The 23308-nt window shown below is 43.1% G+C and overlaps 2 protein-coding genes across 2 annotated transcripts in view; both read left to right on the forward strand.

The window, feature by feature from the left end:
* Positions 1-1334: 1334 nt before the first annotated feature.
* LOC135875513 (zinc finger protein 160-like) lies at positions 1335-11325 on the forward strand. Its single transcript, XM_065400376.1, has 3 exons — positions 1335-1377; positions 6641-7294; positions 8588-11325. Exons 1-3 carry the CDS (start codon positions 1335-1337, stop codon positions 11323-11325), a joined length of 3435 nt encoding a protein of 1144 aa, XP_065256448.1.
* A 9369-nt stretch (positions 11326-20694) lies between these two features.
* CDC5L (cell division cycle 5 like) overlaps positions 20695-23308 on the forward strand; it is a 49744-nt gene continuing 47130 nt past the window's right edge. Inside the window, exon 1 of the mRNA XM_065400601.1 lies at positions 20695-20895. Within this exon, the coding sequence (XP_065256673.1) occupies positions 20851-20895 (45 nt within the window). The 5' untranslated portion in view covers positions 20695-20850. The remainder of the gene's footprint in view (positions 20896-23308) is intronic.

The following is a 23308-nucleotide window of genomic DNA, read 5'->3' on the forward strand; positions in this document are numbered from 1 at the left end:
CACATTTGGGGCAACACTGTGCAAAACGATTAGTACTGTTTTACCAAAATAGTGAAGAAAAAGGCTGCCCCTTTCCCAGTCCTCCTATTCCCCACTGTGTCCAGTCCCCTTCTCCAGTGTCCTGCCCCATCTGCCCATTTTCCTAGCCTTCTATCTGCTCCCTGTGACCTAGCCCCTCCCACCAATTTGTCCCCAACTGTGTTCTGAGCCCCACCCCATCTGTCCTGGTCTCTCCCAGGGGTCCTGGCCTAGATGCCCACTCCATTGAGACTCCAGTCCCTCTGTATCAGTGGGGTAGCCGTGTTAGTCTGTATCCACAAAAACAAGGAGTCCAGTGGCACCTTAAAGACGAACAGATTTATTTGGGCATAAGCTTTTGTGGGTAAAAAACCCACTTTTTACCCACAAAAGCTTATGCCCAAATAAATCTGTTAGTCTTTAAGGTGCCACCAGTCCCTCTGTGTTATCCCTCCCCCCACAGGCTGGGGACTCACCTACCCTATTGCAGCTGCCCCTACATCTGGGTGCCCTTTAGATCATCACCCAGAGGGGTTTGCTCAGGATTGGGGGTAGAATCCAGCTGGGAGGGCATATATAGCCCGGGGCCCCGTGCCTTGAGTGTGTCAGCACCTTCTTGGAAAGATTCCTAATGCAGGGGTGGGCAAGGCTGCTAGCTCCTTGGGGTGGGGACCGCAATGGGGGTCCTTCCAGGAAAGTCTGTTTAAGGAGACCCTTGTTGCTATATTTGCTGCTCTGTGTCACCCCAAAAGGGGAAACTTGCTTGCAGGGGGATGGGAGGGAGGAGCCACAGGGGGTCACCTTTGAAATGTGGTGCAGTTTTAAAGGAGTCACTTAGGTTCCATAAATCTTTTTACCAGATCCTGCATGGGGGGGGGAGGTCTTACCCACCCAAGCAGTGCTGTAGTCAGGTTTAGCACCCCACTCCGAGCCAGTCTGCGTGGACTGGACTTTCCCTTGTGCCCTTATTTTTAACTTTGTCTCCTACTTGGGGGGTGCCTCGCCCTCCAGACCCCCAAGTATAGGGGGCTCTGCCCCTTGCAGCCCCGCGGTGGGCTTTGCCCCCGGGCCGGCCCCCACGTTGAGCCCCAGTTAGTGCGCGCACGGCGCACGCCGGGCAGTAGGGTCCCCTTGCAGCGCACAGGCTCCCTAGCCTGCGCCCTCCCCCGCGCCTGCGCCAGCAAAGCTCTCCCGGGCAAGGTGCGGGCTGAGGCGTCGCTCCTATAACGCGCATGCGCGCGGAAAGCTCGGCGCACGCGCAGTGGCACGTTTCCAAGGTGTTCGACGGTTGTTAGGTCTGCGGGCCGGCCCGAGCCATGTCGGCGGCGCTGCTGAGTCCGGAGCCGGCAGGGAGCGGCGGTAGGTGCCTGGCGGCGGGGAGCCGCCGGTTTCCGGGCCTGATTTGGAAGCGGGAGGAGTCCGGCCGCCTCCACCTGAGACGGGGGCTGGGCCGGGGGCGTTGGGTCAGGGCGGCCGCAGCCGGGGCGGTGGAGAGCCCTGGGAGGGCAAGGGGCCGGGGCTCCCCGGCCTGGCTGAGCTGCAGGGAGCCCCAACCCCCACGGGGACGAGGGGACAAAGGTGGGGGACCCTTGGCTCGCCTGGGTGGAGGCACGTTCAGAACGAGGGTCCCCTCTGCCCCCCGGATAGTTCGCGGGGAACTCGAGCCTGCGAGTCCCGCTTGCCCGGCCGGCCGGGTGGCAGCGTGACCACTAGTCTCCAGCAGAGATGATGCCTCTGGGCTCATTTGAGTCACAGGTGCCTGAGCTCCTTGGCGAAGCGAGCTCTGCTGATGTGACGCTATCCGCCTCGGTACCAAAAATCCTTACGATTGTAATCGGGAAATAAGGTTTGTAACCTGGAACAAAATCCAGAGTAGCAATTGTGTTAAATTACTTGGTGAATTCCTACCTAATAAACCTGGGATGTTCTGTCCCAAACAATAGGTGAGCTATGCCAAATGACTCACAAAGTCCTGCAGGGGTGACAGTGTGAATACTCAAGATGAAACTGTATGAGATGACTTTTTGGTCCTGAAAACTTTTCTCCTGCCATCCATCTCCACCCTCTAACAAACAGAGGCTTGGGACACCATTCTTTACCCGTCCTGGCTAATATCCATTAATGGATTTAACCTCCATGAATTTATCCAGTTCTCTTTTAAACCCTGTTACAGTCCTAGCCATCACAACCTCCTCAGGCAAGGAGTTCCACAAGTTGACTGTGCGCTGTGTGAAGAACTTCCTTTTATTTTTTTTTTAACCTGCTGCCCATTAATTTCATTTGGTGGCCCCTAGTTCTTATATTATGGGAACAAGTAAATAACTTTTCCTTATTCACTTTCTCCACATCACTCATGATTTTATATACCTCTATTATATCCCCCCTTAGTCTCCTCTTTTCCAAGCTGAAAAGTCCTAGCCTCTTTAATCTCTCCTCATATGGTACCCGTTCCAAACCCCTAATCATTTTAGTTGCCCTTCTCTGAACCTTTTCTAATGCCAGTATATCTTTTTTGAGATAAGGGAACCACATCTGTACGCAGTATTCAAGATGTGAGCATACCATGGATTTATATAAGGGCAATAAGATATTCTCTGTCTTATTCTCTATCCCCTTTTTAATGATTCCTAACATCTTGTTTGCCTTTTTGATTGCCGCTGCACACTGCGTGGATGTCTTCAGAGAACTATCCACGATGACTCCAAGATCTCTTTCTTGATTAGTTGTAGCTAAATTAGCCCCCATCATATTGTGTATATATATAGTTGGGGTTATTTTTCCCAATGTGTATTACTTTACATTTATCCACATTAAATTTCATTTGCCATTTTGTTACCCAATCACTTAGTTCTGTGAGCTCTTTTTGAAGTTCTTCACAGTCTGCTTTGGTCTTAACAATCTTGAGCAGTTTAGTATCATCTGCAAACTTTGCCACCTCACTTTTTACCCTTTTCTCCAGATCATTTATGAATAAGTTGAATAGGATTGGTCCTAGGATTTACCCTTGGGGAACACCACTAGTTACCCCCTCTCCATTCTGAAAATTTACCATTTATTCCTACCCTTTGTTCCCTGTCTTTTAACCTGTTCTCAGTCCATGAAAGGATCTTCCCTCTTATCTCATGACAACTTAATTTACGTAAGAGCCTTTGGTGAGGGACCTTGTCAAAGGCTTTCTGGAAATCTAATATACTATGTCCACTGGATCCCCCTTGTCCATATGTTTGTTGACCTCTTCAAAGAACTCTAATAGATTAGTAAGACATGATTTCTCTTTACAGAAACCATGTTGACTTTTGCCCAACAATTTATGTTCTATGTGTCTGACAATTTTATTCTTTACTATTGTTTCAACTAATTTGCCCAGTACTGATGTTAGACTTACCGGTCTGTAATTGCCGGGATCACCTCTAGAGCCCTTTTTAAATATTGGCGTTACATTAGCTATCTTCCAGTCATTGGGTATAGAAGCCAATTTAAAGGACAGATTACAAACCATAGTTAGTAGTTCTTTCAGGACTCTTGGGTGAATGCCATCTGGTCCCGGTGACTTGTTACTATTAAGTTTATCAATTAATTCCAAAACCTCCTCTAGTGACACCTCAATCTGTGACAATTCCTCAGATTTGTCACCTACAAAAGCCGGCTCAGGTTTGGGAAGTTCCCTAACATCCTCAGGCGTGAAGACTGAAGCAAAGAATTCACTTAGTTTCTCCGCAATGACTTTATTGTCTTTAAGTGCTCCTTTTGTATCTCGATCGTCCAGGGCCCCCACTGGTTGTTTAGCAGGCTTCCCGCTTCTGATGTACTTAAAACACATTTTGTTATTACCTTTTGAGTTTTTGGCTAGCTGTTCTTCAAACTCCTTTTTGGCTTTTCTTATTACATTTTTACACTTAATTTGGCAGTGTTTATGCTCCTGTCTATTTACCTCACTAGGATTTGACTTCCACTTTTTAAGATGCCGTTTCATCTCCCACTGCTTCTTTTACATGGTTGTTAAGCCACAGTTGCTCTTTTTTAGTTCTTTTATTGTGTTTTTTTTTAATTTGGGGTGTACATTTAAGTTGGGCCTCTATTATGGTGTCTCTGAAAAGTGTCCATGCAGCTTACAGTGACTAGAGTGAAATCCCTGCACCTTTTAATTTCTGTTCTCTGAAAACATCCACTCAACGTGCAGCAGCAGTCAAAAAAAGCTAACAGAATGTTTGAAACCATTAGGAAAGAGATAAATAATAAGACAGAAGATGATATAATACCGCTATATAAATCCATAGTATGCCCACACCTTGAATACTGCATGCAGTTCTGGTCACCCCATCTCAAAAAAGATGTATTAGAATTTGAAAAGGTACAGAGAAGGGTAACAAAAATGATTAGGGGTATGGAACATCTTCCATAGGAGGAGAGATTAAAAAGACTGGGACTGTTCAGCATGGACAAGACTAAGGGGGATATGACAGAGGTCTATAAAATCTTGAATGGTGTGGAGAAAGTGAATAGGGAAGTATTATTTACCCCTCCACATAACATAAGTACCAGGGATCTTCTGATGAAATTAATGGGCTGCAGATTTAGAACAAACACAAGGAAGTACTTCTTCACAATATGCCAGGGAAAGTTGTGAAGGCCAAAAGTATAACAGGATTCAAAAAAGAATTAGATAATTTCATGGAGGATAGGTCCATCAATGGCTATTAAGGACACTAGATGGGGAGGGCTCTGAGTTACTACAGAGAATTCTTTCCCAGGTGTCTGGGTGGTGGGTCTTGCCCATATGCTCAGAGTCTAACTGATTGCCATATTTGGGGTCGGGAAAGAATTTTCCCTCAAGCCAGATTAGCAGAGACCCCCGGTGGGTTTTTTTTTTTTTTTGCCTTCCTCTGCAGCATGGGGCATGGGTCACTTGTAGGTTTAAACTAGTGTAAATAGTGGATTCTCTGTAACTTGAAGTCTTTAAACCATGATTTGAGGACTTCAGTAACCACCCAGAGGTTAGGGGTCTATTACAGAAGTGGGTGAGGTTCTGTGGCCTCCAATGTGCAGAATGTCAGACTAGATGATCATGATGGTCCCTTCTGACCTTACATTCTTCATCATCTCATAGACTTTAACCCCATGCTCTGGGTGTCCCTTACCCTCCTGGGCGACAGGAGATGGCTCACTAAATTAATTGCCCGTGTCTGTTCATTCCCTCTGAAGCATCTGCATTGGTCACTGTCGGAAGACAGAATACTGGGCTAGATGGACCATTGGTTGGACCCAGTATGGCTGTTCTTACGTTGTGACAGTGCTGTAGCTGAGCATGGTGCTCTGCAGACAAATAGGAACACATAATTCCTGCTCCCCGAAGAGTTAAGAATTTAAGTTAAAAGCAACAGAGGGTCCTGTGGCACCTTTAAGACTAACAGATGTATTGGAGCATAAGCTTTCGTGGGTGAATGCCCACTTCGTCAGATGCATGTAATGGAAATTACCTTCCTCTGGAAATTTCCATTACATGCGTCTGACGAAGTGGGCATTCACCCACGAAAGCTTATGCACCAATACATCTGTTAGTCTTAAAGGTGCCACAGGACTCTCTGTTGCTTTTTACAGATTCAGACTAACACGGCTACCCCTCTGAATTTAAGTTAGATGATAAGATGACCCCTGATCCCTCTTCTCACATTCCTACCCCCACCACTCCTCCCTAAAAGTAAATTTAAAAAAAAACAAAACTGTGTGAGGAAATACAGAAGTGTGTAGGTGGGATTTTTTTAGATTATGTATTTTTATAAGAACGTAGGACACAGAGCTCTCACTTCATATAGATGTTTAGAAATTAGGAAACTTTTTAATTTACAAGAGAAGAAGAAAAATGTTTTTCTTTCGTTTTTATATTTATTAAAGCATATTTAGTAATAAACTTTATTTTTCATATTCTCTCCAGACATTTCTCTAGCAGAGCCAAGACCAGTGAGAACCTTGGTGTCTTGAGGCAGTGTGGTCTGGTGGATAGGGCACTGGACTGGAAGTCAGGAGACTTGGATTCAATTCCTGCCTATGTCACTGCCCTCTTGTGTGACCTTGATCAAATCGCTTTTCCTCTCTGTGCCTGTTTCCCTTCCTACCCTTTGCTTGTGTTGTATATTTAGATTGTAAACTAACTTTGGGTCTGACGTTCGTAGTGTGTGTGCGTGCAAGTATGAGAGTACAGTGCCTACCATAATGGGATCCTGATCTCAGTTGTGGCCTCTATGCTCTATTGTAATACAAATAAGAGTAATAGTTCTCATGCCTGCTGATGGAGATTGCATTGTGGCGTGAAGCTGGGAGACGTAGCTGTAACACTGCACAATATGTAGATTTCTGGTGTGGACTGCATTGACAAAGCTACAGGCTGGGCTGAGATGTGCTCAGAAATTGTGTTTTCCGCTGGTGGTTGCAATGCCTGTGAAGCATGGGTATGGAAACAAGGTGTCTTAGAAATGTTGTGCGCAGTAGATCTTGGAACTGCCAAGTAGCAATGCAATTTTTGATTATGTAGATGGGCTTCTATCTTACTCTACATTGAAGAGAGTTAGGTGCCTTGGTTTTTTTTTTTGGAAGGAGCGCTAATACTGTTTTTGTCTGTTTTCAGAGTCTGATGTCTTTGAAATTGACCTTCCCATCACTATCTTTGTGCTGAGTGATGATGATTTTCTAGAAAGTGAAGATGAAGAGCAGGCAATCTTGAGTAGTGATGATATTTTGAAGAGTGAAGAAGAAGAGGTGGCCACTTCCAATGATGGTGATCTAAAAAAAAGCAAAGAGGAAAAGCAGGTGCCTTCAAGTGGTGATGATCTAAGGAGTCAAGTGCAGCCCAGCTTGAATGAAGAAGTTGTTCTAAAATGTCCAGAGAAAGAGCAGGTTACTCTAAGTGTGTTTGAGAAATTAAATTCACCCCAAGTTTCTTTAAGTGATCAATATGCTCTGGGCAGTAGCAAACTCAGCCAAAATTATCTGTCATGTCTGTCAGCTCCCAGAATGGACCCTGGAGAGGTAAATGGTTGTGTCGAAAGCAAAGAATGCAAGGATGACATCGATTGCCAAAAGGTTCCTGTTCCTCTCTCATGTGGTGACAATAAGGATAGAGATGGTCTGACTATTGAGACAACTAGGCAGTTGATTCCAGGAGCAATATTTAAAGATGGAAAGGAACGTGAGACCTCTGCAATCAGTTCCTCTGACAGCACTCAAGAGTGCCAGCCAGCACTCCATTGTAAAGAAGCAGAGAGATGTGTTGAGACTGAAGGTAAGAGAGAGGGAGAGAGAAAAGGACAAAGACATAGTCATGAGCTAAGGTTAAAAAACAGAAGTATGGTATTGAGAGAGATTGGGGAAGAAGTGAGAAAAGAGAGGTACAAAACACAGGAGTGGGAAATGGGGAAGAGAAAGGAAGTGCACTGAAGACAGCTCAGGATAAAGTTACACCATATTGTATTATAGGAAAGAAAAAGATTAATAATGGTGGAATTTGATATACTCTGACTTCTGCTATTTGACCACCCCTAGTAGAGGCACATGCAATACATTTATGAAATAGAAAGATGATTGCCAGTGTTATAATGGTACACAGCTGTTCTGTTCCTTTAATTTGGAGTGGAGTGGCACCATGGTGGCACAGGCATTTTCCATCCTGGCTAGTAAACTGAGTCATCAGACTATTAGGCATTAGGTAAATTTTCAAGACCTGTCCACAGAAGTGTTCATTCTATGATTGTATGGAGAAACGTGGTACATGATTTACTGGTGTGAATGAAAATGAACTTGGTCTCATTCTCATGCCCAGGACAAAATTTCTGCACAGACTTTGTCCAATCAGCAGTTTGTGCTCACAAGTAGGCCAGGACCAAAATAACAGATGTATTGCAGGTTTAAATTTAAATTTTAAAATAAATAAATTTAAATAATTTTTTTTTTTTTTTAATTTTTAAAATTAATGGAGATATCCTATCTCCTAGAACGGACCCTGAAAAGTCATGGAGTCCAGCCCCCTGCCTTCACTAGGCAGGACCAAGTACTGATTTTGCCCCAGATCCCTAAGTGGCCCCCTCAAGGATTGAATTTGCAACCCTGGGTTTAGCAGGCCAATGCTCAAACCACTGAGCTATCCCTTCCCCCCCCATTGTTGGGGGAAGCTTGCCCTGCACCTCTCCTACATTATTTATACCTCTAGTCAGTGGTTTCAGTCACTAATTTAGCACTTTACCTCATCCTTATTGGTGAGCAAAGTTAAGGGCTATGAAGATATGGCTGTTGGTGAATACTCTTGGAGAACCAGTAGTTATGTTGTGTGGTCCACTTCTACTACAGCTGAGTGAAATTATATAAGGAAATCATTTTACCTTTTTTAGCATCAGTGAGTGGCATTCCCTACTCTGAATATAAACTCTGCTGGCAGTCAGTAATTCTCCACTTTTATCACTAGGGCTTTTTTGTTTTCTCCATTTAGCCTATCATAACTTAGGTGGGAGTTACTGAGATCATGCCAGGCTGTAGAAGATTACTGGATGACATGTCACATGTATTTTTCTTACATTTTTAGGTACTGTCCCTTTAGAGACAGCAAAGAATAAAACTGATGACAGAACAAGAATGAGAAATGGCTCTACAGATGAAACTCTGAATTGTGGAATGGATAGCAAATTTGAAGATCTGAATGCTGTAAAAGAAATAGAGCAAGTCCAAAGTATTTTTTTTACTTGTATTAATGGTGACTTTTCTACAGCAGGAGAGTTGCTAGAAGATGTAGGGGACTTGGCAATGACTACTTGTGATAATCCTGGATTAAATATTTCTGAAGAGTTTATTCATCAGTCTGTAATTCATTCTCCCAGGGAGATGGATAAGCAAGAAGATTGTGATGTTTCTCATGTGATTATAAAACACCCAAATGCAAAGCATCAAGAAGAGACATTCCTATTAGGTAATGAGCATAACAGCGAAGCTCTTTCTATGGGATCTTGTTCTACGTGCAAGCATGAGAAGACACTGAATGTGAAATGCAGGTTTTGTAGCTCTGTGTGTACAAATAAAAATATTCTAAAGAAACATGTTTATTCAGCACATCAGGATAAAAAAATTCACAAATGCTGCTTTTGCCAAAGAAGCTTTTTCTTTTCTGTCAACGTTAAACGCCATCTTAAATTTCATAAGAAAATGACCAGATTGAAAAATACAAGAAAAGGTAGAAGTATGAACACTGAAAAAGCCAGGAAGGAGAACCCAGCAAAAACACAATCTGCGAATAAAAAAAAGGAAAGTAAGTATGAGAAATTCTTCATCAAAATTGAAAGGGACTGTAAAACTGCAGATGCTCCAGTTATTTTTTCTTGTAAAATTTGTCTCTTTGCTTCACCAGATCCTAAGCTTTTTGTTTATCATATGAAGGGACATAAAGGCAGACAACCTTATCAGTGTCCCCAGTGTGACTATTCTTGTGTTAGCTTGTCCTATATGCTAAATCACATGTACTGGCATGCTGGCTATAGACTGTACAAATGCAGGTTCTGTACATTTTTTTCACTGTATTTTGCAAGCATGGTGAAACACAGTTACATTCATACAGGGGCTAAGCCGTATTCCTGTGAATTCTGCCAGTCATCATTCACAAGTACAAGTGGCTTAAAGAGACACACAAATATACATGCTGGCAAAGAATTGTGCCAAGGGAAGCAACACCTTGGCTTGCCTGTCGAGGGGAAGAGAACTAAAAGTCCTCCAAAGAGCTATACATGTGATCAGTGTAACTTAGTATTTTACTCTAAAGGACTGCTCTGCTTTCATGAGAAATTTCATACCCAAGTTAAAGGCTGTGATGAGAGGTTTGCAAATGAGAGTAATGAATACAGTAAAAGCAAAGCATGTAAAGATGACAATGATTACCAAAAGGATTGGGTTTCTTCTGGTTCTGACAATAAATGGGATGATCACCTGCTTAATGAGACACATGAAATGCTGGCTTCAGGAGCAGAACTTGAACAGGAGAATGAATTTGATAGGGATATGAATATATGCTGTAGCAAAAAAACGTGCCAAAGCGGCCAGGGAACCAACAATTTGCCTGTTGTGAGGACTGGATCAGAAACTCTTTTCAGTATTTACAAGAGCGATCAGTGTGATTTAGTGTTTTGCAAAGAGAAGCATCTGTTTTTTCAGAAGGTCACTCATTCACAAGTTCAGGAATGTAATGAGATAGTTACAAATGCTCCCAAGGCTGAGGAAAATGCTAAGTGTATTGATGTACAGCCTCCTATTGGGCCTTCTCACAAACTGTTCAAGTGTCAACAATGTGATTATTCCACTTATATTTTTAGCAACCTTAAGCTGCATTTTAGAATACACACTGGTGAAAAACCATTTGAGTGTAAAGAGTGCAACAAGATGTTTCGCACCTCCAGCCATTTGCGGAGACATAGTCTTATGCACATAAAGAAAGGTCAAGAATGTGACCATTGCCATTATTTGGGCAGCACTTCAGACGAACTTAAATTGCACTGTGAAATACATAAGGGCACCTGCCCTAAAAGGGAAGATCTTATTTCCTCAAAAGACGTAAAGTGTGTCCGTTCCATATTCAGCTCAGAAGACCTTCAGAAACAGATGGATGTTCATGAGGGCAAAGAAAATGAACATGTTCTGCCATCACGAAGTCTTTCACAACTTTACAAGTGTGAACAGTGTAATTACATCACTTATGTTTTAAGCAACCTCAAGCTACACACAAGGATTCATACAGGTGAAAAACCCCACAGCTGTGACACTTGTCAGAAGAAGTTTCGTACTTCAGGTCATCTAAATCGACACAAGCTTGTGCACTTAAAGATGGAACGCCTCAAATGTAGGAACTGTGACTATTCAACAGACAAATGGCAATCCCTTAAGTGGCATTTGGCTTCACACTCAGATGAAAAAAACCTGGCTAGTAGCAAAGTCCAAGAGCAATCGCTGCTACCTGTCAAAATATACAAGTGTGAAGAGTGTGGCTATGCTACTGCCCATAGTGGAAACTTCAAGCAGCATTTGAGAATTCATACAGGTGAAAAGCCATACAAATGTGATCAGTGTGCTCTTGCTTTCCGCACTTCTAGCCACCTGAAGCGCCACTTACTAACTCATTTAAAGTTACGCTGCAACGAGTGTGAGTTTTCCACTATAGATAGGTGTGCTCTGGAGAAACATGTAAAAACACACAAGGATAAAAAAATGTACAAATGCCAAAAGTGCAATGTAACACTTTCCACCATACATCTCTTAGAGAAACATAAGAAACAGCATTTATAAACTGGAAAATAAAACAGATTTATTAAAATTCCCGAGTTACAAGCTTAGATCTAGAAAGTTTGCAGTAGTTTGAACTTGCACCTTGGCAGAAGAGCACAATTTCTTCCTCTCTTTGCCCTGTATCCCACCTATATGAAATGTCTTCAGCTGGCACTAGGTAAAATTGGCATGGCAACGATTATGGACCAGACTCCTGGGTATTCCCACGGCATATAGAGTGGAAGTCAGGGGATGGTGTGGAATGCTGACATAAAACACTGCCCTATTGCTATGAGCATTACTTCCACTGCTGTGTTAAAGAAGCCTCAGAGCTGTTTCTATATTATGCTGGCCTATAAAAGTCACACGGGGCTGTTAAACTATCTCAGATTGGAGTGTTCAGACAAACTTCTGCTAATGCTCAACTATTCAGTAAGCGCACTTTATACCACTATGCTGTCAGCAAGGAAGAGGGTGTGATGTCAGCGCTCCTACACTGGCTGTACTCCACTGCTGGGTCACCCTTATACTAAGATCTTCCTGGCCCACTTACTTGGGTTTTACAACCAAAATATGCTGTCTTTCTGAAAAGAATTTAAATCAAATTCTTCTCTATCACAAATCAGTCATCTGCAGATCAAAAATCTAGTTACAAATTAGTCCTACCTATTTGCTACCACCTGCACTCACTGCTCTGAAGTCCTTCTGCAACTACTGATCTTGCCACACCTATCTAATACTGCAAGAGGACTGAATCAAGAGGGTGACTTACAAAACCACTAGTTACAATAATTGATTATAAAAACTCAGAGTGGGCATGTTTATATATGTGCGTATATAAACACACCCCAGAAAACAAGTTACTAATGTGGATTCAGCATTGGTGAGTGCTGCTGCATCAGTAGCTTTTGAGGCTTAACTCTTGATTTGGACTCTGAGTAGACATGTCCTTAAAGTTTTGTATTGCTGTCCTTCAAAGGCCTAATCCTGTAAAATACTGTGCCCCTCAAAGCACTTTGCAAGATAAGTTCCAAACTGTTTGCAAGTAGGAAGCACAAGATATAAACCTACCATTTGATGCCTGCTTTCCAAGTGTTCTGTTGCATATCAGAAAATCTCCTTCATTAAGAGGATTTGATGGAAAAGCTGCGGATCCATTAAGATTCCTACAGTTTTAAACTAATGTCTCCTTAAAGGTGACTTTACTAGAGCTGCTTGTTTGCTCATGTTCTTTGTTGTTGATACAGGTCACTATCAATGAAGTGTTTATTCCAAATGTCTGTCTCGGACTGTGGGTCAAACCTTTTTCTTTCTTTTAGATGAAGGAAATGACTCAGTTGATTTAAATACATTTGGCAAAATGCTGGTATAGTTTTTCAGCAACATTCAAGTTTATACTTTTCAGTGCTGCCTGTATCTTTTGAAGATTCCTCTGTTAGCCCTATACAAAGGACAAATAAGGGAAACATAGTATGTATATTAAACAGTTTAGTTAATGTTTGTAAAACGTTTTCATGGTTTTGATGCATTTTCCTAACATTAGTCTCAAGTGCTTAAATAATTTCCCTTTTGCCGAAGGTGGGTAAAATTCAGTTTTTGCCATTAAAATATTTAATTTTGCCCTTATAGGGAGATATAGTTGAAGGAACCATAGTAATGTTAAGGAACACTGTGGTAATGTTAAAGATGTTCATGGAAAAATTGGTAAATCTTTTTCTAAACATTTTGATATACTGCCTCAAAGCAATTTCATTAAATCATGTTCTACTGTCTCTTTAAAATTGCATGTGCAAGGTCCACTCAAGCAAAGAGCTAGCTCAACAAAGTATCTAGCTACACCTTAGTAAAAATATAGCAAGTGGGAGAGCCAAGAATGGAATTGGGCTTTTCTTTCATGCGGTAAGAGTAGGTGTTACTTGAGCATCTGCAATGTATGGTGCTAAGATTTCCCCAGCACTACTTGCACCAGGGGATTTGTAATGGCAGAACTTTGTGCCCAGCATCTGTTACAATTACTGAAAGGATTAAGAGACTGGTAAATTAAAAGAAAAACTCTAGGGGATTCTTGGTATTCCCTTCTTTAATCTCCTATTTGAAGCCACAAGACAGGAAAGTTGCACTGCAGACCAAGTAAAACTAGAAAACAAGAGAGCATGAAGTATGGGAACCTAAGGTGAGAACTGGGGACCAAATGTACCTTGTGGTCTTCCTTATTAATATGGAGGTGTAGCATAGAGACTACAGGTTTCCAGCACAAGCTGCTCTCTTGATCTGAGGAGAGGGTGATGGTCTCTCGGCTGCATCTCCATATTACCAAAGAGTGTGGCTGCAGCATGCTCCATTTTATGGAATTAGGAGCAGCCCTCAGGCTCCCATCAAACTACTTATATAGCCTCTGAATAGGGCATAGTTTGGCCTGAAAGATATTCACATCTTTCCTGATATTTCATATAGCAGAGGTGCCTGTTTATGCTGTAGAGTCTACATTTGAAACATAAAAAGCTTTCTTAATTTGATTTATAATTGAAACCACAAATTCTGAAGAAAGCAGCAAAAATCAATTTAAAAGGGCAAGTTATGCACTATGCCAGTGGGGCCCCCTAGTGCTCTCTAGGTATAACTGCACATGCACCATTGTTTTTGATCTTACCTATCTAAACATTGTTGAAACATCGGAAAAGAGTGAATAGCCTTGCCAATGGGAAAAATGTGGTAATGACAGATGATTTCTACACTTTAGTCCTGTTTTTGTATGCCATGCACCACAACTCTTATTACCTTGCATTGTGCCTTTTCCAGAGTATAGAGTATTATAAAATTTCATCTTTGTGAAAAGTAAATGGGTATAGGTGAATTACATCATTTCATGTAATCAGTTAGACCACTTCATTTATCTATTAATGGAGGCATTTGGGTTAAAAAAAAAATTAAAAATATTACAATAAGGTGAAGGCTGTTCCATGTTGTTTCTTGGTATCAGAGTTCAGTGTGCAAAAGGAATATTAATATACATTATATGGAAGTTTGGTGTGTGCTTTGTAGTAAGAGCAAGCAAAAGATTGTGAATTTATATAAAAATGATGGTCCTTTTTGAAATAAAAGTACATTTGGAGGTCTCTGGAACAAATGAAGTACACTCCTTTACATTTTCTTGCATATAAAAGGCTTTCAGGGTACATGAATGTCGATATATGTGAAGAGAATGTTCCTGATCCATGTCATATGTTTCTTATCAATAAAGATGTTCTTTTGTAAACAACCATTAATCACCCGAACTTAAATTTTATGGTCTGCTTAGTAACTGATTCTAGAACAGGTTGTATTCAACTAGAGAAATATTTAGAGGACCAAATTTTTGTCTCATTCAAGTAAATAGTCCCGTTGATTTCACTAGACTACTCATGATTCAGACACGCAAGGATTAGGTAAAAATACTGTGATCTGTATAAGTAGCAATGATTTCTACTTTTTTTTAAATAATAAAACACATTGTCAAATAATGAAAGGATATTGCCTACTTTGCTGTGAAAATGAAAGAGGGTCTTTACAACTACTTTCTTCACATCCACTTAATGACCATGGTGGAAAGCAAATGGTAAGATCTGCTATCTTCATTTAAAGTTTAACTACAGTGAATGGTTGTATTTTTGGATAGCTACTTAGCTTTCTTTAGTTAAAACTAGGTGTAGTGTGTACACTGTAAAGGAGTGTAAATAAAGAATAACAGGAAAACTAATTGTGCACAGCATTAAACACCACAGCTCTTAAGAGAAAAGAGAGCTTTACCTACAGTGTCTCACTGCAATTAAAGAGCCAGTGTTGCAATACAAAACCTTTTAGAAATTCCTACTGTCTCCATAACTATAAATGTATGTGTATGTCAGTGAGAGTTGCTAATTTCATATTTTCCCTTCCCAATCTGAAGTTTATTTCATAATTCATTACAAACAGGCATTTATTCTGCCTATCATATACAGTATGTAATTTGTATCTTTTTACTGATAGGGAAACCGAGGCAAAGTGATTGTGACCCACCAATGATAACATAGGAAAAGCAAGTATATCTGAAATCTGGGCTGCTTCCAACTGACTAGAACACTTTGGCTGGTTTGTAATCATGTGAGCTTGCAAGTTGCAGTGCAAAAATATCTTCTTATACTGAAGCAGAACAATTCCTTCAGTAGAAGAGGAATTTCAATTATATACAGAAGGATACTTCAGCCAGCAAATTTGTGCTAATTGTTTAACAGTAAGAGAAAGCTTATCGTATCCTGATGAAATTAGAGGCAATCTGGGGTAGGCCAAGTTTAATTACCAACATTTTTAATTTGTCCAGGATGTACCCCTATTCTTTCCAAAACTGTTCATGAGCCATTACTGTTCAGAACCTTGGTTTCATGTTTTAGTGGAAAGACAGCACCAGCGTGCCACCTATTACCATGCATGAATGTTGGTTGATCATGATTGAGAAAAGAGCACACCTTCTTCACCAAAACTTTCTTCTGCACGAGCTGGGTGCTCCTTTGCTTCTTTAGTAAACGTGATAATGTGTGAAAGTGCAGTCTGAGGAGAGGTGACATGCTTACAGCAGGGGCAGTTTACACAGTTTAAAATACACCATACTCATTAATTATTTATGGCAGCACTTAGGGACCATACTAAGGCCTGGTCTACACTAACCCGCCCAATTCGACCTAAGGTACGTAACTTCAGCTACGTGAATAACGTAGCTGAAGTCGACGTACCTTAGTTCGAACTTACCGCGGTCCAGACGCGGCAGGGAGGCTCCCCCGTCGACTCCGCGTACTCCTCGCGCCGAGCAGGATTACCGGAGTCGACGGCGAGCACTTCTGGGTTCGATTTATCGCGTCCAGACAAGACGCGATAAATCGAACCCAGAAGTTCGATTGCCTGCCGCCGAACCAGCGCGGTAAATATAGACAAGCCCTTAGATTAGGATACCACTGTGCTAGGCACTGTACACACAGGAGTCTGTCCATGCTCCAAAGAATTTACAATCTAAATAAGCAAGACAGATAAAGGAGAGCATCTAATCTGAGTAAACAACGTGATGGTCAGCAATGGGCATGTTAGCTACTTTTTTTTTAATAGTTGGATGGGGTTGTGGTGAGAGCAGATTAGCTTAAAAAAATAATAATCTAAGCATGGACATTAAAAGGAGGGGAAAGAAAAATGGGAGCCCAGAAGGAAGGCGGCGTAATGGAGCAGGAGCCAACAGCCACCGATCAGAGAGGAGAGAACTCCAGTGTAAATGCAGTAAAAACCAGTGAGAGGCTGCTGCTGTCATCAGATTCCAGGCCACTGCTGCAGCTGCTTTCCTCTGCTGTTGCTGGTTGAGTTTTTAGCTGGCTCCTGCCACAAGTTCCTTTTGTCCAGGAACAAACATGGCTCAGAAGTGTGGGACTGCATAGGCTCTGGAGCCCCCAGACAGGAGGTCTCCCCTGCACAATGCTGGGTCTGGAGATGCTAGAAGAGAGAAGAGCAACCTCAGCTGGATTTCAGATCCTGCTTCCCTTAGTGGTACTGCTGTACCTGGTTCCACTGGCTGTTTTTCTCTACTGCTGCTGGCTGAGTTGTGAAAAACAATTCTAGGTGTAGCCTTCCTACTGATTAACCACTGTAATACAGATATCTGTGTGTTGTGATGAAAGGGCCAAGTTAATGTTTTAAGGAGAGAGGAGAAGGTTTTAGGAAAAAGTCCAGATGTTTAAAATGTAAAAATCTAAATATACCTTAAATCTGTCTGCAGGTGAACCTGGATGTTGTTATATCACATTAACTCTACCATACACCTGTACTGTAAATTTAAAGAGGCACAATCAACTTAAATATAGGGCTATCAAGCAATTAAAAAAAATAATTGCAATTAATTACACTGTTAAACAATAATAGAATGAAAATTTTTTAAAAATGGTAGTGTTCTACATTTTCAAATATATTGATTTCAATTACAACACAGATAAAAAATAAATATAAACTGAGCACTGCACACTTTGTATTACAAATATTTGCACTGTAGAAAACCAAAGAAATAGTATTTTTCAATTCACCTAATACAAGTACGGTAGTGCAATCTCTTTAGCACTAAAGTTGAACTTATAAATGTAGAATTATGTACAAAAAAAACTGCATTCACAAACAAAATGTAAAACTTTAGGGCCTACATGTCCACTCAGTCCTACTTCTTGTTCAGCCAATTGCTCAGACAAACAAGTTTGTTTACATTTGCAGGAATTAATGCTGCCCGCTTCTTGTTTACGATGTCACCTGAAAGTGATAACAGGCGTTCGTATGGCACTGTTGTAGCTGATGTTGCAAGATATTTACATGCCAGATGCGCTGAAGATTCGTATGTCCCTTCATGCTTCAACCACCTTTCCAGAGGACATGCATCCATGCTGATGACAGGTTCTGCTCATAGTGGTTCGGGTTCTGTAGTTTCCGCATCGGAGTGTTGCTCTTTTAAGACTTCTGAAAGCATGCGCCACACCTCATCCCTCCCAGACTGTGGAAGGCACTTCAGATTCTTATACCTTGGGTTGAGTGCTGTAGCTATCTTTAGAAATCTCACATTGGTACTTTCTTTGCGTTTTGTCAAAAATAGAGTGAAAGTGTTCTTAAAATGAACAACGTGCTGGGTCATCATCTGAGATTGCTGTAACATAAAATATATGGCAGAATGCAGATAAAACGGAGCAGGAGACATACAATTCTCCTCCAAGGAGTTCAGTCACAAATGTAATTAATATTTTTTTTAACAAGTGTCATCAGCATGGACGCATGCCTCTGGAATGGTGGCAGAAGCATGAAGGGACATACAAATGTTTAGCATATCTGGCACCTAAATACCTTGCAATGCTGGCTACAAAAGCACCATGCAAATACCTGTTCTCACTTCCAAGTGACACTGTAAATCAGTGTTTTTCAACCACTGTTCCGCGGCACACTAGTGTGCCGCGAGATGTTGCCTGGTGTGCCGTGGGAAAAAAATATTAAACCATGCTTGAATGTCGGAACTGGTTACTAAAATTTTTGAATCCCACCACTGATGTTAAGGACTATAAATAGCTCAGAATATCAGCTTTGTGTTCAGCCAAACAGGCCCAGGTTGCGCACTGAATAAAGTATTTTATAATTTTTCATATTTCTGTTTACTTACTATTTCATAATAAAGTAATTATAAAATACTTTCTTTGTGTTTATTTGATTCCTATTCAAGAGAATTACTTTATATATAGTCAATATAGGCACAGAGTTAAATTTTTTAACATTTTCTAATGGTGGTGTGCCTCGTGATTTTTTTCATGAAACAAGTGTGCCTTTGCCCAAAAAAAGGTTGAAAAACACTGCTGTAAATAAGCGGGCAGCAGTATCTCCTGTAAATATAAACAAACTTGTTTGTCTGAGCGATTGGCTGAACAAGAAGTAGGACTGAGTGGACTTGTAGGCTCTAAAGTTTTACATTGTTTTGTTTTTTGAGTGCAGTTATGTAACAAAAAAAAATCTACATTTGTAAGATGTATTTTCACACTAAAGAGGTTGCACTACAGTACTTGTATGAGGTGAACTGAAAAATACTATTTCTTTGGTTTTCTACAGTGCAAATATTTGTAATAAAAATAATATAAAGTGAGCACTATACACTTTGTATTCTGTGTTGTAACTGAAATCAATATATTTGAAAACGTAGAAAAACATCCAAAATATTTAATAAGTTTCTATTTGTATTCTATTAACAGTGCAATTAAAACTGTGATTAATCACAATTTTTTAATCGTGATTTATTTTTTGAAGTTAATCATGTGAGTTAACTGTGATTAATCCACAGCCATACTTAATAACACTTTGTTAATCCTACTATTACAAATAACACAAGGTTAATTAATGTAAGTGAAAGAGAAAATATATTTTCCTCTTTTTTCCTGTTTAACTGGTGTATTTGACAGCACTTGGGTACAGCCAGTCTGTTTCCTCTGTTTGTGTAGGTCTTTCATTCAGCAAAAAGGGAGAAGAAAACATTTTTAAACCAGTGAAAATGTGCAGGAAGCATTCCTGTCCTGAGTTGACTTAGGCTTGGTCTACACTTGCCCCCCAAGTCGAAGTAAGGTACGCAAATTCAGCTACGTGAATAACGTAGCTGAATTCGACATACCTTACTTCGAACTTACCGCGGTTCAGACGCGGTCCACACGCGGCAGGCAGGCTCCCCGTCGACTCCGCGGTACTCCTCTCGTTGAGCTGGAGTACCGCAGTCGACGGCGAGCGCTTCCTGGTTCGATTTATCGTGTCCAGACCAGACGCGATAAATCGAACTCGGAACTTCGATCCCCAGCCGCCGAACTAGCGGCTGGGTGTAGACGTACCCTTAGATTGTGGTACGCCCCCTGGCTTTTTATACTGGCTGCTGAATGAGCCGCAGATACTGGAGAATGCAGCAGAGGCTGGGAGAAGAGGATCCATATTTTGAATTCATTGAGTATCAGCTTCTTCCAGATGCCCTATGAATCCCAACAGAACATGGGGGTTCAGATTTCTGATGTGGCTCTCCTCAACGGAAGTGGTTCTCAAAGGCTCCATTTGTAAGGAAAAAGGTGGCTTCCCTGAATACCAGCCCTGAAAACGCAATGTGGAACGGGAACACCAGCCCAGGGCCATCCCAGCAACGCACACCTGCATCCCACCTCAACCCAAGGGACCTCACTTTCTGCACACACAGACAGACACTTCCCCTCCATCCCCCCATCCCAAAGCACTGCCTTACCTTCACAGACAGCTCCCCACCACCCCATCCCAAGAGACACCCACTTTCAGAGGCAGATGGCCAGCTCCACACCACCCCTTCCCAAAAGACACCCAACTGCACAGACAACTCCCCACGGCCATCCCAAGAGATACTCCCCTGCACAGACAGACAGACGGCTCCCCACCCCCCGGCCCAAGAGAAACTCCCCTGCACAGCCAGCTCCCCCCAAGCAGGGCCCACTTTGGTTACCGACAGACACACACCCCGCCCTCCGGCGCTCCCCTCCCCCCCCATAACATACGAGGCTGTCTCACCTCCAGGGACAGACCCAGCCCCGCTCCCTCCTCCCGCAGCCTCGCTCGGACTGGATCGGGTCCCCTTCCCCGCCCCTGGGTCCCGCAGGTTGCATCCAGCCGGCGGGGTTCTGTGCCCGCAGCACCGCCGGGCGCCAGGTGGCGCTATGACAATGCCGGCTGCCCCTGAGCGGCCCTGCACACCAGCCCTGCTCGTCTCTTCCCCTCCCTCCGCCTTCACAGCTGCGCACGCGTAGTTTCTGTAATCTCACTAGCGGGAGACCCGTCCCCTCTCAGTGCGCATGCGTGCAGCTACGGCTCACGGACTAACTGCGCGTCGGCTCGGAGTTTTGACACATTCCCCGCGCTCTTGCCCGAACGGCGCCTGCGCAGAATCTCAACCGCCCGTAGCGCGGAGAGACTAGTGGTGTCTCTCCTACGCCGCCATCGTCTGTTTTCTTCCGCAGCCCGCTCGCCTTCGCTGCCAAGATGCCGCGGATTATGATCAAAGGGGGAGTGTGGCGAAACACCGAGGTAGGGGCCGCTTCCACTCCTGAGGCCCAGCCGCAGGGTCGCCCGCTGAGCCTCCGCTCGGCAGCGAGAAGGGGTAGCAGAGCGCATGCGCTGAAACGGGGCTGGAGGGGTCCCGCGCATGCGCAGAGGGTGTCTTCAGAATGGTCTCTGAGATACTTTTCTGTGCCTCGGGTTCTCTAGACCCTGCCCCACCCCCCGCCTGCTTAATACTTGAGAGTCCCCAGTGTGCAGCGGGGGGAGGGCCCAGATCCACATCGGTTCCGTGTGCTGGGAGCTGTCCCCTCTGCAGTCTGGGGTCCCTAGTGTGTAGCATGGCAGAGAGCCTGGGCCCTGTGTGCTGGGAGCTGTCCCCTCTGCAGTCTGGGGTCCCTAGTGTGTAGCATGGGCAGAGAGCCTGGGCCCTGTGTGCTGGGAGCTGTCCCCTCTGCAGTCTGGGGTACCTTATTCATAGATTCATAGATTCTAGGACTGGAAGGGACCTCGAGAGGTCATCGAGCCCAGTCCCCTCCCCGCATGGCAGGACCAAATACTGTCTAGACCATCCCTGATAGACATTTATCTAACCTACTCTTAAATATCTCCAGAGATGGAGATTCCACAACCTCCCTAGGCAATTTATTCCAGGGTTTAACCACCCTGACAGTTAGGAACTTTTTCCTAATGTCCAACCTAGACCTCCCTTGCTGCAGTTTAAGCCCACTGCTTCTTGTTCTATCCTCAGAGGCTAAGGTGAACAAGTTTTCTCCCTCCTCCTTATGACACCCTTTTAGATACCTGAAAACTGCTATCATGTCCCCTCTCAGTCTTCTCTTTTCCAAACTAAACAAACCCAATTCTTTCAGCCTTCCTTCATAGGTCATGTTCTCAAGACCTTTAATCATTCTTGTTGCTCTTCTCTGGACCCTTTCCAATTTCTCCACATCTTTCTTGAAATGCGGTGCCCAGAACTGGACACAATACTCCAGCTGAGGCCTAACCAGAGCAGAGTAGAGCGGAAGAATGACTTCTCGTGTCTTGCTCACAACACACCTGTTAATACATCCCAGAATCATGTTTGCTTTTTTTTGCAACAGCATCACACTGTTGACTCATATTTAGCTTGTGGTCCACTATAACCCCTAGATCCCTTTCTGCCGTACTCCTTCCTAGACAGTCTCTTCCCATTCTGTATGTGTGAAACTGATTTTTTCTTCCTAAGTGGAGCACTTTGCATTTGTCTTTGTTAAACTTCATCCTGTTTAACTCAGACCATTTCTCCAATTTGTCCAGATCATTTTGAATTATGACCCTGTCCTCCAAAGCAGTTGCAATCCCTCCCAGTTTGGTATCATCCGCAAACTTAATAAGCGTACTTTCTATGCCAATATCTAAGTCGTTAATGAAGATATTGAACAGAGCCGGTCCCAAAACAGACCCCTGCGGAACCCCACTCGTTATGCCTTTCCAGCAGGATTGGGAACCATTATAACAGCTCTCTGAGTACAGTTATCCAGCCAGTTATGCACCCACCTTATAGTAGCCCCATCTAAATTGTATTTGCCTAGTTTGTCGATAAGAATATCATGCGAGTCCGTATCAAATGCCTTACTAAAGTCTAGGTATACCACATCCACAGCTTCTCCCTTATCCACAAGATTCGTTATCCTATCAAAGAAAGCTATCAGATTGGTTTGACATGATTTGTTCTTTACAAATCCATGCTGGCTGTTCCCTATCACCTTACCACCTTCCAAGTGTTTGCAGATGATTTCCTTAATTACTTGCTCCATTATCTTCCCTGGCACAGAAGTTAAACTAACTGGTCTGTAGTTTCCTGGGTTGTTTTTATTTCCCTTTTTATAGATGGGCACTATATTTGCCCTTTTCCAGTCTTCTGGAATCTCTCCCGTCTCCCATGATTTTCCAAAGATAATAGCTAGAGGCTCAGATACCTCCTCTATTAGCTCCTTGAGTATTCTAGGATGCATTTCATCAGGCCCTGGTGACTTGCAGGCATCTAACTTTTCTAAGTGATTTTTAACTTGTTCTTTTTTTATTTTTTATTTTTTTGTGTGTGTAGCATGTGTAGCATGGGCAGAGAGCCTGGGCCCTGTGTGCTGGGAGCTGTCCCCTCTGCAGTCTGGGGTCCCTAGTGTGTAGCATGAGCAGAGAGCCTGGGCCCTGTGTGCTGGGAGCTGTCCCCTCTGCAGTCTGGGGTACCTAGTGTGTAGCATGGGCAGAGAGCACAGATCCGCACGGGCCCTGTGTGCTGGGAGCTGGCTCTGCTGCAGGCTGGGGTTCACAGTGTGCAGCATAGCCAGGGGTCTCAGATCCATGTGAGCACCCGTGTGCTGGCAGTGGTCCCCAGTGTGCAGAAATGGGCAGGGGCCCCTTGTGCACTGGGAGCCGGTTCCTCTGCAGGCTTGGGTCCCTA

The sequence above is a fragment of the Emys orbicularis genome, chromosome 3, assembly GCF_028017835.1.
Source record: "Emys orbicularis isolate rEmyOrb1 chromosome 3, rEmyOrb1.hap1, whole genome shotgun sequence".
NCBI lineage: Eukaryota > Metazoa > Chordata > Testudines > Emydidae > Emys > Emys orbicularis.